Source organism: Neodiprion fabricii, chromosome 6 (genome assembly GCF_021155785.1).
Source record: "Neodiprion fabricii isolate iyNeoFabr1 chromosome 6, iyNeoFabr1.1, whole genome shotgun sequence".
Lineage (NCBI taxonomy): Eukaryota > Metazoa > Arthropoda > Insecta > Hymenoptera > Diprionidae > Neodiprion > Neodiprion fabricii.
In genome coordinates, this window is record NC_060244.1 from 8,015,860 (window position 1) to 8,031,923 (window position 16,064).

General features: G+C 35.7%; 2 protein-coding genes and 1 long non-coding RNA gene across 3 annotated transcripts; all 3 read left to right on the forward strand.

Annotated features, from left to right (window-relative positions):
• The first annotated feature begins 209 nt into the window (after positions 1-209).
• On the forward strand, positions 210-6,199 carry LOC124185329. The gene is made up of 6 exons (XM_046575996.1): positions 210-988; positions 1,408-1,705; positions 1,875-2,116; positions 2,331-2,546; positions 2,778-2,962; positions 3,058-6,199. Exons 2-6 carry the CDS (start codon positions 1,476-1,478, stop codon positions 3,466-3,468), a joined length of 1,284 nt encoding a protein of 427 aa, XP_046431952.1. The 5' UTR covers positions 210-988; positions 1,408-1,475; the 3' UTR covers positions 3,469-6,199.
• Positions 6,200-7,893: 1,694 nt separating this feature from the next.
• LOC124185330 (branched-chain-amino-acid aminotransferase, cytosolic) lies at positions 7,894-15,519 on the forward strand. Its single transcript, XM_046575997.1, has 7 exons — positions 7,894-8,370; positions 10,858-10,965; positions 11,046-11,255; positions 11,367-11,597; positions 13,448-13,757; positions 13,842-13,996; positions 14,598-15,519. The coding sequence occupies exons 1-7, from the start codon at positions 8,350-8,352 to the stop codon at positions 14,787-14,789; spliced, it is 1,227 nt and encodes a 408-aa protein (XP_046431953.1). The 5' UTR covers positions 7,894-8,349; the 3' UTR covers positions 14,790-15,519.
• On the forward strand, positions 11,604-13,380 carry LOC124185338. Its single transcript, XR_006871369.1, has 2 exons — positions 11,604-13,076; positions 13,140-13,380. It is a non-coding gene; the product is annotated as an uncharacterized LOC124185338 (long non-coding RNA).
• Positions 15,520-16,064: the final 545 nt, after the last annotated feature.

Genomic DNA, 16,064 nt, shown 5'->3' on the forward strand with positions numbered 1-16,064 from the left:
CAATTGTCATTCCTATCTCGTCTGGAATCAATTGTTACTGATCTGGAACTAGTTTTCCTGCAGATTATATCACACGATTTTGCAAGGGAAAAATATTTATTCACAGTTTATAATCGAGGTGGTAAAAAACGTTATTACAAGCATTGACAATATTGAGCATTGAATATCCTGCTATAAATAAACAGTTGGTATCTTGTGTGTGCGTTAAAAAAACATTAGATCTTTATCAAAAAAAAATGAAGAAACGAGACGAGTAGCGAGGAAATCCCAGTAGACAATTTTCAAATACGAAAAGAAAATACCACGCGTGGTTTGACGCCGAGTCCGAAAATAGCTGATCTAATAAAATTTTCACAGTCGCATGGCGAGTAACAATTTCTCAATTGTAATGCGTACAAGCGTCGTCCGCCCTTTAATACGACTCTTGAATAATTGATATCAGATAGGTTTAAATTTAGTCTGCGCGAGCGTGTCGCGGTCAGGTGTAACGCAAACTCTCGCATGTCAGGTGCAACGTCGACGAGCGAGGCTGCTGGCGTAGTTTTCGTTGAGAAATCTTTCGAGGGAATATCGGCGTTTGGCCGTTAGATCGGCAGTCGGAATCTTTGATTATTCGTAAAGTCTGCGAGGAAGCGCGCGGTGTTGAATTGATGAAAATTGCCGGCGCGGATTGTGGATTTGAAAGTGAAACGCACGAGCCGAACCGGTTCGCGTTTCGTCGACGATCCAACTTCGGCTGAGCTCGGCTCTCGGATCTCGAATCTCTGACGTCAAGGCTTGCTCACCTCACCTCACGATCAGCAACCATCAGGCACTGAACTGTAAACATCTCTGTGTACCAGCCTCCGTGCGCTAGCGGTGCTTAAATAAATCATGAATTTCTCATCTGTTGAGTGATTATTCGTTTCTACTCGCCCACTAAACGGGGAAGGATAAAATGGGGCCTACGATCAGACTACTTTGATCGTTCAATAACTTCGGGATATAGGTATAATTAGAGAACGTTACTGTCGAGATGCATGCATTTTTCAACAACTTTTTCTTTCTTTCATTCGTTCGTTCTTTCTCTTCTGCTGTTTTTTTTTTTTTTTTTCTCACATTGACAGGTTGCATTCACCATAATACTTCCCATAGCTGCTCAAACATTTCTACCTAACACTATTCGGCGTTGAATTCATCGCTGATTCGTTTCTACCTGCATTGTCTGTGCCAGACAATGTTTTTCTAACCCTTGAACGTGTAATTTGTTCCAATTTTCATTGTGTCGTGAGATGCACGAGGAATAAGCAGCACTGAGTAAATGCCAGATGTTTTTTACACAAAGTTCAATAACCTTGGGTTAATGGCACGACACCTCTGTGATATGCTTTTGGTTGCAAAGTGAATAGCCTTGTTTGTTTCTTCCAGGGAAATGAGCACTTGAGTTATTGTTGACAACTTAAACACAGTGTGGATACGACGCACTTGTTTTCAAAATGTTGGTGCGAAGTAGGAAGTATGATAACGAAACATTGGACGTTATCAACAAAGGATGTCTCGATCTTTATGACGGAATAGCGTGCGGCAGGGTTAGCATCTTAGCTCTACTTTGCCTCCTCACGTTCTTCTTGATCGTCTTAAAACTAATAAAATACCATGCGTGCAAGCACTCCCAGATGCATCACTATGCAATATTTTACGTATCGGGGATAAAATGTATTATTTGGTAAGTTTTATAAAATTACTTTACAAAACGTAATCCGAGGTTTTGAGTAACAAATAGTCCTGTGATTAATGATAATTTTCAAGAATATCTGCACGATAATATTACTCATTTATAAATTTGTGGTGCTACGCAGGATTCGAGTTTCATCAATTTTTTTTTGATTTTTCAGTGCCACAAGTTTCATCATCGGCGTACGATATCCTCAGCTGGATTTCACTGCAAATTTCCTGAAACTATTACAATTCATTCTGATATGCCATCTTCATTGGTCATCTGCGGCCAGAGCTCGGCATAGAGATGACATTGTCCAGCACGTCGTCAACCCAGTCCTGTCCCTTTATATACTCTATTGTACCACAGTGGTTTTAATGGGCATGGTCGACATTAGTGGAACCTGGACAGAGTGCCTTCGTAAGTTTTGTTTCTTAGTTATAAATAGTTATTGACATTGGAAGATTTATCTCTGATCTAATCTCTGACATGGTACTCAATCTGAAATTCTCTTGCATAACTTGGCATAACTCTTGCTGCCTATTGATTGTGATGATATTATTCTGCTACTGATATCTGAGAAGAAAAAAAGTGCTAATTACAATTCTAATTATTACTTATCACGCTGTTTCAGGTCCCTACTGGCTCATGCTATCAAGCGCAGATTTTATTACTGTTCAAATGTTTGCAGTCGTTGCTCTCTACCTAACACATAGCAACAATCGATCTGTCATTTCAACACTCATGCTGCCTACTGCTTCATCTCAAACTAGAGACCTGTGGCTTGTCACGGCCGTTTATGAAATCTCCGCAGTTGTTTCTGTTGTCTTTGACGCTGTCATGTCATTGTGTTAGTAGTTAATTTCTTCTGGTCTATACTGTGCTGACTATGAATCAAATTGCGAAAAGAAGATTGTATTTGTTTACTTTTGAATAAAACGATTAGCTTTAAATTTGAGAAGTGCACTTACGTACTTTGGCAAATTGGAATTTAACTTGTAGTTGGCACAAGAAAGTTTGATAGAGATTATCATTTTCGTAATTCAATCAATAATTCATTACTATTTGAATCTTTCAACAGTGGGCAGAGAAGAAACTGGTTGCAGCGGTATTTACAATCATGCACAAATCTACTACAGCGCATCAATTGTGGTAGTAATGATTCTAAAGTACCTTTTACCGACCTGGACGTTACTCTCTGTTTTTCAACCAGCTCGTGTGAAGTCAAGACCATCTGAAGTCGCTTTGACTTCACACTACAATACAGTAAGGAAATTTTTCAATCATTGAAGATCAATGAAATTTCTCATATAGGTCTAAAACGGAATGGTATTTTTTCAATGGGAATAAATCTTTTCCAGGATGGAACTTGTTACAATCAATATCGAAGAATGTTCTTTTCTCAAAACGGAGGACAACCAACGTCAATGTCGTATCCAACAATTCCTTACCCGTCCGAACCTCCGATGTATGAAGGATTTTGTGATTACTCGTATCCCGACAGTTCCCCCGACGAATCGCCAACAATTGACCAAAGAAAAGGGGTAGACATTGATGATGCTTATGAAAAACATTTTATCAGCATTGATCAGCATAGAGATTGTATACTTGGTAACCAGTACAGAATTGATAACAATAGACGAAACTTGCAACGTAGTTTAGACATGGATGATGATAATGATGAAATTGACAAACGAGCCGCACTTAAAAACAGTAATTTAACAACGATTAGCGAAGAGGGTAGTAATAACCTTGAAAGCCCTCAAGAGTGATCGGTTGCTCAACAATTCTAAGTCAAACCAGTACCCTAGTTTTAAAAGTGCCTAATGCGGTTAGTGAGTTATTGTGCTACACAGTTGTAACGTATCAACTACCAACCATGACGAAAATGGTTAGAAGTAATATTCGGAAATGCCATGCACACATTTGCGAGTCACTTTGCGGATGCGATAGCATCGACCATTAGTTTTACGTCTCGTGACAGTACTTTTGTCGTTGAATGCGGAATGCGTGAATCAATTTTGAATCGATCGATTTAATGTACTTTTTTTTTCACCAATGCTATATACGTATGTGATATCTACATCAATGCATATGTAAATATAGAGGTATGCAAATCTATATGCAAATTTGTTGATAATAGACGAGTTCTGTATTTCACTCAAAATGCTTACCGTTCAGATATTTTCAAGTATGAAAACATTCGTGGTGAGAATCTCTATGAGTCTGAGCTACTTACTAAACTCAGCTAATGCATGACTAATCATAGGAACTTTGTAAAGGGCTTGTAACATTGGCGATACTAGGAGAATAAGTTTACGAAATTGAATCGAAACAATTTTACATAAATTTGTATCATATTGATCTGAAGTTGAAAACATAAGACTTGTTTGATATGAAATTAACGTTAGAGATAGAATTAGACGTTCCTGTAGAAAATTGAAATTTTTTTTATGAAATGTATTTTCGGCAGGTAGTATAATAGTTTTTCAAATTCACCCAAGGTTTTTTTTTTTTTGTTTGTCAACTGAAAGTCCTGACATTTACCGTGTAAACTGTTGCAGAGGTTATTCCAAAAATAAGCTGTGATTCGTTTTCTAAAGATTGAACAACGAAAAAAAGAAATAAGTTGCAAAAGCATTCTGTATATCACAGAAGTAAATTTTTCGGCGATTCTTCGATTGATGTAAATACGATGTGAATATAGAACCATCGTTATTGGATGATCTATATACATTTATCAATAATTAGCTGTGAAGTAATCGTATCGCTATTGTTTAAAGTAGTTTTAATTACCTTAAAATAGAATACTTCCATACTCTATATATGTATATGAACAACGTGCAACAAGTTTGGTTGCTTTGTTTCAAGACTGTCTTCATGGAGAATTATAAGTAATTAACTGCTATAAGAATCTATGACAATTAGGAGTTAAGTAATTACGAAAATAGAAGTGAATTTTCAACTATTACGTTCTTAGCTTGATAATTATAGTTGCATATAGTTATAATTGGTTCTAGTAAAGAGTATCTTTATTTCTCTGATAATTTTAAGCAACGACTCTCCAGTCCATAATAGCTCGATATCGAATTTTACTGTACGTACATAGATACAATCGTTGTTTCTTATCATTTATATTTTTGTTTTTTTTTCCTGGTATCTTTAGTTTGTTCCTATTCATATTTCTATAAAATAGACTATCATTTATGAATGACGTACATAGAATGCATGTTCAATCAAGTTTTTATTCTCATTCTTAAAGTGCATTGCAATACATGAAGCACATAATTTTCGCAAGCGGAAATAAAATTCTCGGAATGCACTGGTTGTGAATTGTCATACATATTTGATGAATTAAAATAGGCGAACTCAATCTTCTATTACATATATTCAGTTGAATCGAGTTTAAATGAAAAAACTAATTTCTCTAAGACTTAGTAGTTAAGTACTCTAACATATTAGATCACACAAGATAACTATACAGACATGTTGTTTAAGTTAATCAAATTGTACAGATAACGATGAACTGTGTATTTAATCGTGAGCGATTTTTCTCAGTTGTTTGGTACTAACTGAAGCATATATTCAACAATAATTTCTCAGTATCAGATTTTCAAATTTTTAATATAATTAGCTATGCTCTAAAGAAAAAAAAAAAAAAGAGAAAGCCAAATTACTTCATTTTTTTATCATACCGATAATGATTATAATTCCTCAACTGTCACATCGAGATGATGAAATCGAATTTACCTGTGTTGGCAGTAAATTGCAATTGCTCGGCATTGAATGATGAAAAAAAATGAGCTTGCATATTAATCTGGCCCTGCATATAATACAGAAATCGAGAAATGAATTGGATGTGTGGTGTACTCCAGTGAATTGTATTCAATATAATAACACGTTCAGCTATTTTACGCTTGTAACAGTTTATCTGCAACATTCTTGACTTTTTTGTTCTACTGTCAAGAATAAATATCGCGCCATATAATTTTTCAAACTTTACTGTAATAACACGTCCTCGCAGTTCGCAGCTGCATTATTGAACATCACTTTTAAACTATTCCTTACAAGCTTACCGGATGAATAAATTACCAGCATATATGCAGATAATATTTTCACAAAACTTGATAATCACAGCCGTCCAAATTCCAATTTCTAATTGTTAAAAAATTTCCGCAAATTTAACAACAAATAGTGAACGCTGCTGAAAATTAATAACGTACATTACAATTAGGAACAAAAATCCACAAATTAGGGAAAAGTGTATTGTATTATAATATTCTTCATTAATTCATACTACGAATTGAATGATGTAAAACGTATACAATTGAAGCTTAATCTAAACGAGCATATGGCTGTTTTGTGGTGTACATATTTTCATTCCAGAACGAATAGATTTTGATTTATTGGTATACATACACGTAGTATATATATCATATATATATACATATATATGTACGAAGCCATATGTATGTATATTCTTAAGATAAGTGCAAATCAACACAAAATTCTCGTATTATTAATGAAAAAAATTAAAAAAATTACAGCTCTTTCAGATTAGTGATTAAAGTATTATTGTTTATTCGTATAGAAGCATTGCGTGGGTAAAGAAAATGGGTATGTTTATGAATTACGGACTGGTATGATCTTTACCACATCGGATGAGAGATGATATTATGTTTTCATTCGCTCATATGATCCTTGAAATCATAACAATACGTGCGTATGCAAATACTATACACATCTGATTCGTATTGCATTTAATAAACAGATATTACGCGATAGACGATTCGTTTCTTCAAGTTAGCTAATTACGTTAATCCTATAATGGCGAACTGCCGTGTTCAACTAGAGAGTTGATAATTAACTGAGTGCAATTTATATTTTAATTGACTGTTTTTAACCAAACGAAATGAAATTTCTCGAAAAGTAGTAAATGCAAAGAAATATCCTTAAAGTTATAAGCGCCAATTTTATCTATTTTCGAGGTTCTTGTGAATTGCGCGAAAAAAAAACAGAGCGTCGCGTAGTTTCAAATACTTTTGCGGAATGCAAAAACACAATATTAGTTAATTATCAGCATTTGATTAGCGAAAATAACTCTTTCATATGAATTCCGATAAATATCTCTACGATGTGATATAAATTACTCAATCTATGTAATGACGAAAATCGATTCGCTATCTTTGTTTTTCTAGTTATTTCAAATACTGTGCTTTTCGTCATACTGGCGAGTATGACGCGTCTCGAGTAATACGCGTTTTCTGAATATCTACATCCATAAACCATCGTTTTATATGAATGAATAAACAGGCGCAAGGGCATGCGTTACGTGAGCAAACACTATCGTAAATTTCACCATCACTAAATATTGAAAACAGCTGTGCATAATATTTAAAAAATAGTATAATAGAACGAGTATAATTCGTTTACCTTTTTTGTATTTCCGCAAAAGAATCCTCTCAGTTTTCGATTCTTTAAAACATTTCTTTCGCAGTCTTTCGAATGTGAATCAAGCGACGCAAGGGGTCGTTTCGTTGTAGATACAGTAAAACGATAATGAATCTACTAACTCGGATTTAGCGCTATTGCGTCTTTTTTGCGCGTTTGTCGTATGTAGCGGGGACCTTGGAGGTAAATTTTCTAGTAACGCTCCAATTTTTGCAGCGTCATTAAACAAATATTTTTTATCCTATTCGTACACGGTACCAAGAGGGGTGGTGACGCTACGCCGTAAGGAAATCATTATACCACCTCGCTCTTTAATGATGCACAACACATGTAAACGTGACATGAAATTGTTGACAATATTTATCACTTTTCTATTAATGTCGTGTATTGTATATCAGAACGTAAATCCACGCGCAAATGTTTGCTTTAAAGTGAAGGTTTGTCGAGAATAAGATAAAATGTGAAAAAAAAAACATTTAGAAAAAAAAAGTTAAAAATGTTTCAAGAAATTGCGGCAGCACGCGCACTTTAACTCCGGCAAAGTTAACACGGGATACGCGCGTTTATCAGTATTACATATATTTTTTTAAATTCTTTTTACTTATCTGAAGCTCCCCCTTTTTTTTATTCAACGCCAAAACGATAACATACGTCAACATCGGCGTGCAATAAAGTGGGGGATACCATGTCTTAAGCGTGGTGCCCTGATCTGAATAATTAAAATAACAGCTCGTAGTTATTCAAATTATTCGAGTCGTTTCGCACGAGAACAACGCACGCTAAAATCGTTCATTCTAGTTTTGCATATTCGCGCTTCCGCCCGTGTACATACATATATATATATATGTGTGTGTGTGTGTGAATATATAGATACGCATGCATACGTTTCTTTCGTAATTTCTGTTCACACCGTGCTCCGGCGAGCCTCTTCATAATAAGCATTCTTTGTCGCTGGCACATTTGCTTTGAACTTGAACCGATTGCCCGCGTGGCCGCGGCTGCAGCACGTCGTTGGTGATCGAGTTCCGTAAAAGGGCGGATTGCTTAAAGTGCATTTGAAAAATGTTTGTGACAAATTTTCTTTCTCTCACACTGACGCTGTTTCATCTCTATGGAATTCTTATATAATGGACATTTTCTTCGCTAATTCATTAATTTGAGACAAAGTGTTTTTTTTTGCAATTATTTTACAATCAAAAAGCATGGTTCATTTTCGACGCAAGGTACGTTAAGTCAGTTTTTCAAGTTGAACCTAACCTAACCTAACCTAACCTAACCTAACCTAAGATAATCTAATATTTTCATTTATATGCCACGTGCTGGCTGCACTGCTTTTAACTTCAATTCTATTAATTTTTCGTAAACTTATGTGTTTGCTGCGCAATGATGCTCTACTAATTAATTTCCATTTCAAAGTGTAAAACGACAAAGCGTGTGAAAATGCGTAATAATTATGTGTACTTGTTTTGAAGGTGTATGAGTATGGTAACAATTGTTCGCATAAAATGAATTGCGCGCAGTTATCGTCAAAACTGGATGAAAAACGATTAATCGCTATCTACGTATCTGAATTTTTTAAATTGATGTCATTCAAGTTCATCACTGATTTCTGTACTAACAGAGATCAGAGCCTAGATTCTTGAAACAAGGATCTTAAATTTCTCATGCGATATACTATGCTTTTGCAGACGATATCACACACGATAACTAGGATCCTAGTTTCAAGAATCCAGGCCCAGTGAAGTTCTCATACAGCTCATATGCCTGGAGTAAGCTGAGAAACCGATCAGTCATTGGGCACTGAAAAGTCTAAATGACGTTTAGAGACATTAGCTGTAGCTGTACACATACGGAAGTTGTTTCTGCAACAACTAATTTTTCTCCCTAGTCGATTACATTGGCAATGGAGAATTTCAACCCGTAGAATGACCCGTTACGCCTGCCCTACGCTATTTGTTTGAATATCGCGCTTCGGATTGATTATAAGTTATGCTCATTGGCATTAAATATTGCGACCAATGCGGCAACTAATATACGATATCTTTTAGGCATAGTAATTAAGGAATTAATAACACATTGCTTTGAACAACTCAAACTCGTTGAACACCCGGCCCGCGGTGGCGGTATGAGAGAGATATTATACATAGGGTATTGGCAAAGGGGACTGGACGATAAATAGAGAGAGAAAATCGAGTAACCTATCTATTCTTTTCTGTCAAGCATGCGCAGTGTCTGTTACTGCGCAGGGGCAGAGCAGGGTAAAGATTCTGTAATTTAATTTTTCACATTTCCCACCATCCAAGCATTCCGATTGGTTGACTAAACTTTGCAAACTAATCAGAATGCTTGGATGGTTGGAAATGTGAATAGTGAAGCTACAGAATCTCCACCCTGAACTACGCTTCTAACGCATGAGTAAATGAGTATGCAAACAAGAATAGACCGTCGCTCGATTATCTTCTCTTTCTGTCCGTCCGATCTTTCCACTTATGCTTAACCCCTGTATCTCTCTTACGCTATGTATAATATCTCTATGGTTACGAATCATGCTTCCGGCTGAAATTCTCTACGGGAAAAAATTATCTGTTCCAGAATCTATGTCCACGTTAGAGCTGTTCAATATTTCGGTGTAACAAAATTTTCTCGATAATTTTGTTTCAAAATATTTCAGTATCAAGATCAGCTTTCAACACCTATAACGAAGTATCGATATGATACCAAATCTTTTGTACCGAAAGTTGAAACTACCGATATCAAAATATCGAAGTACTGAAACCGCAACTCTCAATTACAGTGACCGTAATATTGGAATACAGATTTCAAAAAATGGAATATTACATGCATTCACGGCACTTCCTCTACGTTTCCTACTATAAATAATCTTCGTATAATGTTGTATTTTCACATAATTCTACCGTATTATTAAATGGAGAATTTCAGACCGTATAGCGCGTCGCCGTTTACGGTTCAGGCGGCGTGTTACTGGCTGAAGTTTTCCATTGCCAATCTAATCAACTAGGGAGAAAAATTAGCTGTCGCAGAATCAATTTCCGCACGTGTACAATAATACTGATAAATGCCTTAACTTTACGGCTAACTTTTTTAAATCACGTCACTATTACGTGGTAGCAGATGTTAGAGGCTTCGACGAACAATCGGAACAATCATATGATGGATAGGTGTCCTGAATATCGTCTGTGGAATGCCCGGGTAATTCAAAAGGGTGGTGAAAAAAATTAGAATCAGAGTTTTCACGCGAGTTTAATTTAGTATAAATTAAATTTTTGTTTTCCACCGTTATAGAGCTGCGTCATTTTAAATTATATTCGTAATCACGGCATTGTAAAAACAACGGTAAACTCACCGACTAGAATATAATGTATGTAAATAAGTGTAACCCACGACTTCTGTCGCGACGTTAATGGATAGTGAAACTTGTACGTATATGTAAATATCGGCCCATGGGACTTAGATTGAACCTATTAACTATGGATGAGTGTAATTCCAAATATTTCGCACACGTACACTTTTTTGTCTAACTATTTATCTGTATACATTTCAAAAGTATTTTTATCTTGTGTTGATTTTCATCCTCCAATAAGATAATTTGATATCCAGGTGTTATTTGAATTATCATAATTGCGCTATGATAAGAGTGTGTTATTCGTAAAAGTCGAAGTATTTAGATCGTAAATTTTATCTAATTTTAGCTCTTATCGCACGGAGGTCTTCTCCGGCAGTTAAAGCAACATATCAGGTGGAGTTCGTCGTTGAAAATTAGAAACGATGAAGTGGTCAGTCCTGACCGTTCATTCAAGGTACATTTCACTGCAAACTTACTAGTGCGTCCTAAGAAATACCTGAATTATCTAAGCACAAGTTTCACCACTTTTCATAGTATGCCGATCTCTCGGTTCGGCTGGCTGCTCCACACCAACTTCATCCGAAGCCCGAAGTTAGTGCCTTGAGCTTTGGAAAATACTTCACCGATCATATGCTGAAAGTATTTTATTACGAGGCACTGGGTGGCTGGCAAACACCTGAAATTACTCCGTTAGAAAATCTTGTACTTCATCCCGCCGCGAAAGTCCTCCACTATGCTGTCGAAGTGAGAATATGTCCCATTAAGAATACGAATGAACTCTACATATAAAATTATTGACGCACTTTAAGAGTTGCGGTAACTTCTGATCATTGATAAAATGTCATGTATCTCCAGCTCTTCGAGGGAATGAAGGCATATCGAGGTGTTGATGGAAAAATCCGACTTTTCAGGCCTGATTTAAACATGGACCGCATGAATGCTTCTGCATTGAGGTCCGGGCTGCCAACATTCAATAGTACAGAACTCATAAACTGTATCAACAGATTAATCAGTATAGATCAGGAGTGGGTACCCCATTCAGAAGCATCTAGTCTCTACATTCGTCCAACTTTGATTGGAATCGATGTAAGTATTGCAAAAAAATGTTATTTTAACGAACGTGTTACTTTCACACGGTGAATCAAAAGTAAATTTGTAAATATTTTGGAAAATATATAGCACAGTTGAGTATTCATCGCCTGTGCGTGTTCCGGAATGTCGCAAACTTGAAAAAAAGGAGAGACAAAGATTTTTCCTGTAAACGCTTCAATGTTGAATTACTTAATATCTCATTTAGTTATCTCTACAACGGTATTGCATGTTCTACTTATATCTAAATTTGACGAAATACCACAATTATCTGTATATATCAAACTTCTTTCACAGTATTGCAAAATTGAGTTGAATGTGGCATGATACTGTTTGTTATTATCATCAGATAACATTACTGCGTCCTCAAGTGCTAGGGAAAGCCTTGGCTTGGCGCCTCTAAAAAACACATAACTGTCAGCATGATTCTCAGCTACCTTAGAGTAAGATAGCGTACAATAGTGGGGGTGTAACTTCATAATGATTGATGAATTATTATAATGTTATCGTACATCAAACAAATGCCCCGATATTCGTGGACGGAAGCTTGTGCACCTATGCAGTGATTGTGCGCAGGAAACTATATGATTGTAAAATTATATAATTATTGTTGTATTCATTTCAAGATGAATATTAACAACAAATTGCAATAAATCCACCATGGGCAAACGATCGCAAAGCATTTAGGTACGATCTAGCATTTGGTACTCAGTCTAAAAAAATTTCTTTTCATTTTAACAAACGAATTTTGGATCTTATGGGAACGAATGAAAATGAATACTTCCGGGGGTAGTAAAGGTTCTTTGATGAAAGCTGTATATGAGCAGCAAATATGCCGTACTGGCCTTCAACATGTCTACCTAGGCAACGCAGGTCAATATAGTAAACCATTTATCTTGTGTCAGTGAGCAGTAACCTTTGACAACATTACGAAACTGTACTCTCTCGCTTATAGCAGTTGGAAATAATGTCTGATGTAAAAGTTGGGAGTATACGTATATTCTATCTATCATATTCGTTTTCACTTTACAGTTCATCATCAGGTTATCACTTAACGGTTTGAAGATTGCCGCACATTATGTTTATTCAGAATTCAACTATTGTTATGTGTTTCTAAATTTTCTCAGTCTCACATATAATACTTCGATTGTTAACTAGTTACAATACGAAATTGCCTACAATAAATTATATAGTATTTCGGAAAGAATTGTAAAATACATCATGTTATTTTGTTTCGCATTTCAAACCTGCAAAGTGGACGTGCAGCAATGAACTTTTGCATTCCATGAAAAAATTTCTTCTAAAATAACTACCAAGATATTTTTTTCAAAGTTGAGATATTACATGTATTACAGATGTGATGTTTAAAATTTGTAAATTAGGCAATTGTCTTATCATACTTTATTTTGGTTTCGATATACTGAGCAAAGTAGATTTCTTGCCAATTACTTACAGTGCTGGTGACCCCTATGAAAAGTAGGTTTTATCACATCTGAACGAACTTGACGTTGTATTGGTTACAAATTTTTTACTTCCTAGGACCATGCTACTAATGAGACAAGGCTAATGTCAATGATACATGACAATTTATCGCGGACTAAGCGTGAGTGAGGAAAGAGCGTAGGTATACCCGAATTATGATGCTGAAATTGTATCGAGACTTTTAATGTTGTGAAAATTTTTGTTTGTGCAGTAACCGAGTAATTATAAATGTCTGGTAGATAACTACTCTACAATGTCAGCATGAAATATAATTGATGCGGCTAAACCATTGTTATTACGAACAAAAACAGTAGTCTCAGATACTTTAACGATCAAAACGATTTTTTCTTTGTTTTCTATTTTAGCCTACTTTGGGCGTTGCCTCGTCGGAATCAGCTCTCTTGTATGTTATTCTCTGTCCTGTCGGGTCTTACTTCAAAACTTCTTCTGAGCAGGAAGGTGTTTCGCTACTTGCAGATCCTCGATATACACGAGCATGGCCTGGTGGCTGTGGTGATCGTAAAATGGGAAGCAACTACGCGCCAACGATTCAAATACAAAGAGAGGCTCTAGAAAAAGGCCTACAACAAGTACTGTGGCTTTATGGTGATGATGACCAATTAACGGAGGTCGGGACCATGAACATTTTCATGTTTTACATCAATGAAAACGGCGGCAAGTTCAATCTCTTGCTAAGGAACTGTATGAAAGTTTTTTTCTGTATCGATGAGTGAGCTAATGATCTCTCATATGTTACAGAGAAGGAATTGATTACGCCACCATTGAACGGACTGATCCTACCAGGCATCACAAGGCAATCTATTCTGACGTTGTCTAGAGAATGGGGTCAATTTAAAGTCAGTGAGAGAGTGATCACTATGCAAGAAGTCTGTCGCCTGTTATCTGAGAATAGGGTAAGTTCTTTGCATCAATTCAGTATTCTATCTGAAGCAAAGTGAATCGGGAAAAATTTCTAATCGTTCAATTGTATCGTTTACTACGTAGAAGTTAAGTTTATACACGCATTTATAATGAAAAGTATAACTCGACTTCCAAGTGTTTCAAGGCCAATGAGATAGCATACTTTTCTACGTGGCTTCTAAAACATCACTATGAAAGTCGTAATAAATCTGTCTCATTTGAAATCTTTTCACTGCCGAATTTACGTAAAACAAACAGAATTTCGTTATCACAATTTTGATAATGGCGTATTTAAGTATAACGTTATATCTTTTTCAATTAAACCAAATGACACGAGATACGGATTATATTATACCACAGAGCAAATGACGTGATGACAGGTGAATTTGAGCAGAAACACATAAATTTGTGAGGGTAATCTCACGTCGGGATGAATTGAAGCACTTGTCTCGTTCATATGTAACTTGTTCTGGACATTTTTGCATTTATTTATAGATTGCCCGACTTGTTTATACTTCTGATACCGTCCTGTATAATCGAAGCTGCTTCGTTTCCATTCCAGCATTATGAGCTGACGATTGTTTTTGTTTCTAGTTACTGGAGCTTTTTGGAGCTGGTACAGCATGTGTAGTTAGTCCCATTTCATATATCAAATACATTGACCAGGGACTACATATTCCAACGATGGAGCAGCCAAACCCAGTCTTCAAAATGTTTTTGAAACATTTGACTGAAATCCAATATGGATATCTGCCAAATCATCCCTGGGCATTCCCACTGGATTAAAATAAGTGACTGAATATACAACGATCCCAATGAACTTTCCTGTTTTGTACGCAGTTGGAAATTGTTACAAAACAAATCCTGGATCTTGTATTTTCATGATTGAATTCCCAACAATATGTCGAATGAATACCATGAGTTTTAACCAATTGGTGTTACAGACTAGGGTTCACGTTTTTTTCTTGTAAAATTAGATAGGATTTCATAATGTGATATAAAAAAAATTGTTTGATTTCCAACTGATTTTATTTATTTGTGATCGTTAATGCACGATAATTTGTTTTTAAATCTTAGATTGATTTTACAATGTCAAAATATCATCAGACTAGATAGACAAGTTGATCTATCCCTGCTGTTACGTAAGCTTGATAATGTTGTCTCAGTTACTTGTACAGCACATGTCTTGCACCGTTTTGCAAGAAATTATGAGAATATGTGAGTAAATGCAATGTTATAGATATACTTTAAATTAAGTGCAATGTTAACTAGGTCATTTTAATTTTACATTAAGTACTTTTGTATAAATACATGCTTTGAAAGAATAGAGATTGAAACTGAAAACCTGAGTGAGGAGGCAGAATCTGAGAATTCAAATTTAACACTATTATCAATGACGTAGTAATTCATTGCAGTATTTATTTTGTTGATGGATGAATTTGAAATTGACTGAATATTTTTGGAAAATGACGTTGATGTAGGGTACAAATAAATTGATTTTAGCGTTGTAAAATAATCCGGCATTTTTGGGGTAACAAATTATTTGTCTCAGAATCAATTTTAAAAACCCTTTTCCCACTGAACGAGAATTACGAGCAAAATCCTGGGTCCAGTTGCTGGAAAAATGTGAAATTTCTTTTCCGCTTTTCAGGTACATCTTCTGACCCGCTGTTTGCAGCGTCTGTAAACGATAAGTAATCGTTCTTTATCGCACAATTACGGCGATACAGGATCTGAAAAAAGTATTCGGGTGTTTTTAGTAAGGGACAAATTTGCGACCGAACAAATTTGAATGGGCTGACTTTCCCCTTTTTGCGATTTATAAAAGCACGAGCTTTCATCTGAGTATCTACATGCTTGTAAAAACGGGGTTATTTTTTTTTTACAAAAGTTTTATTCTAATTGCAAGTTGTTACTTAAGTTTTCACTTCACAGTTTGATATGTGTATTTTTGTGCTTAAATTATACTTGAATCTCGAATTCACTTAATTATTTATTATTATTTGTTTTGGACTTTCACTTCTACCATTTCCGTACACCTCCAACCACCTCCGACCACCT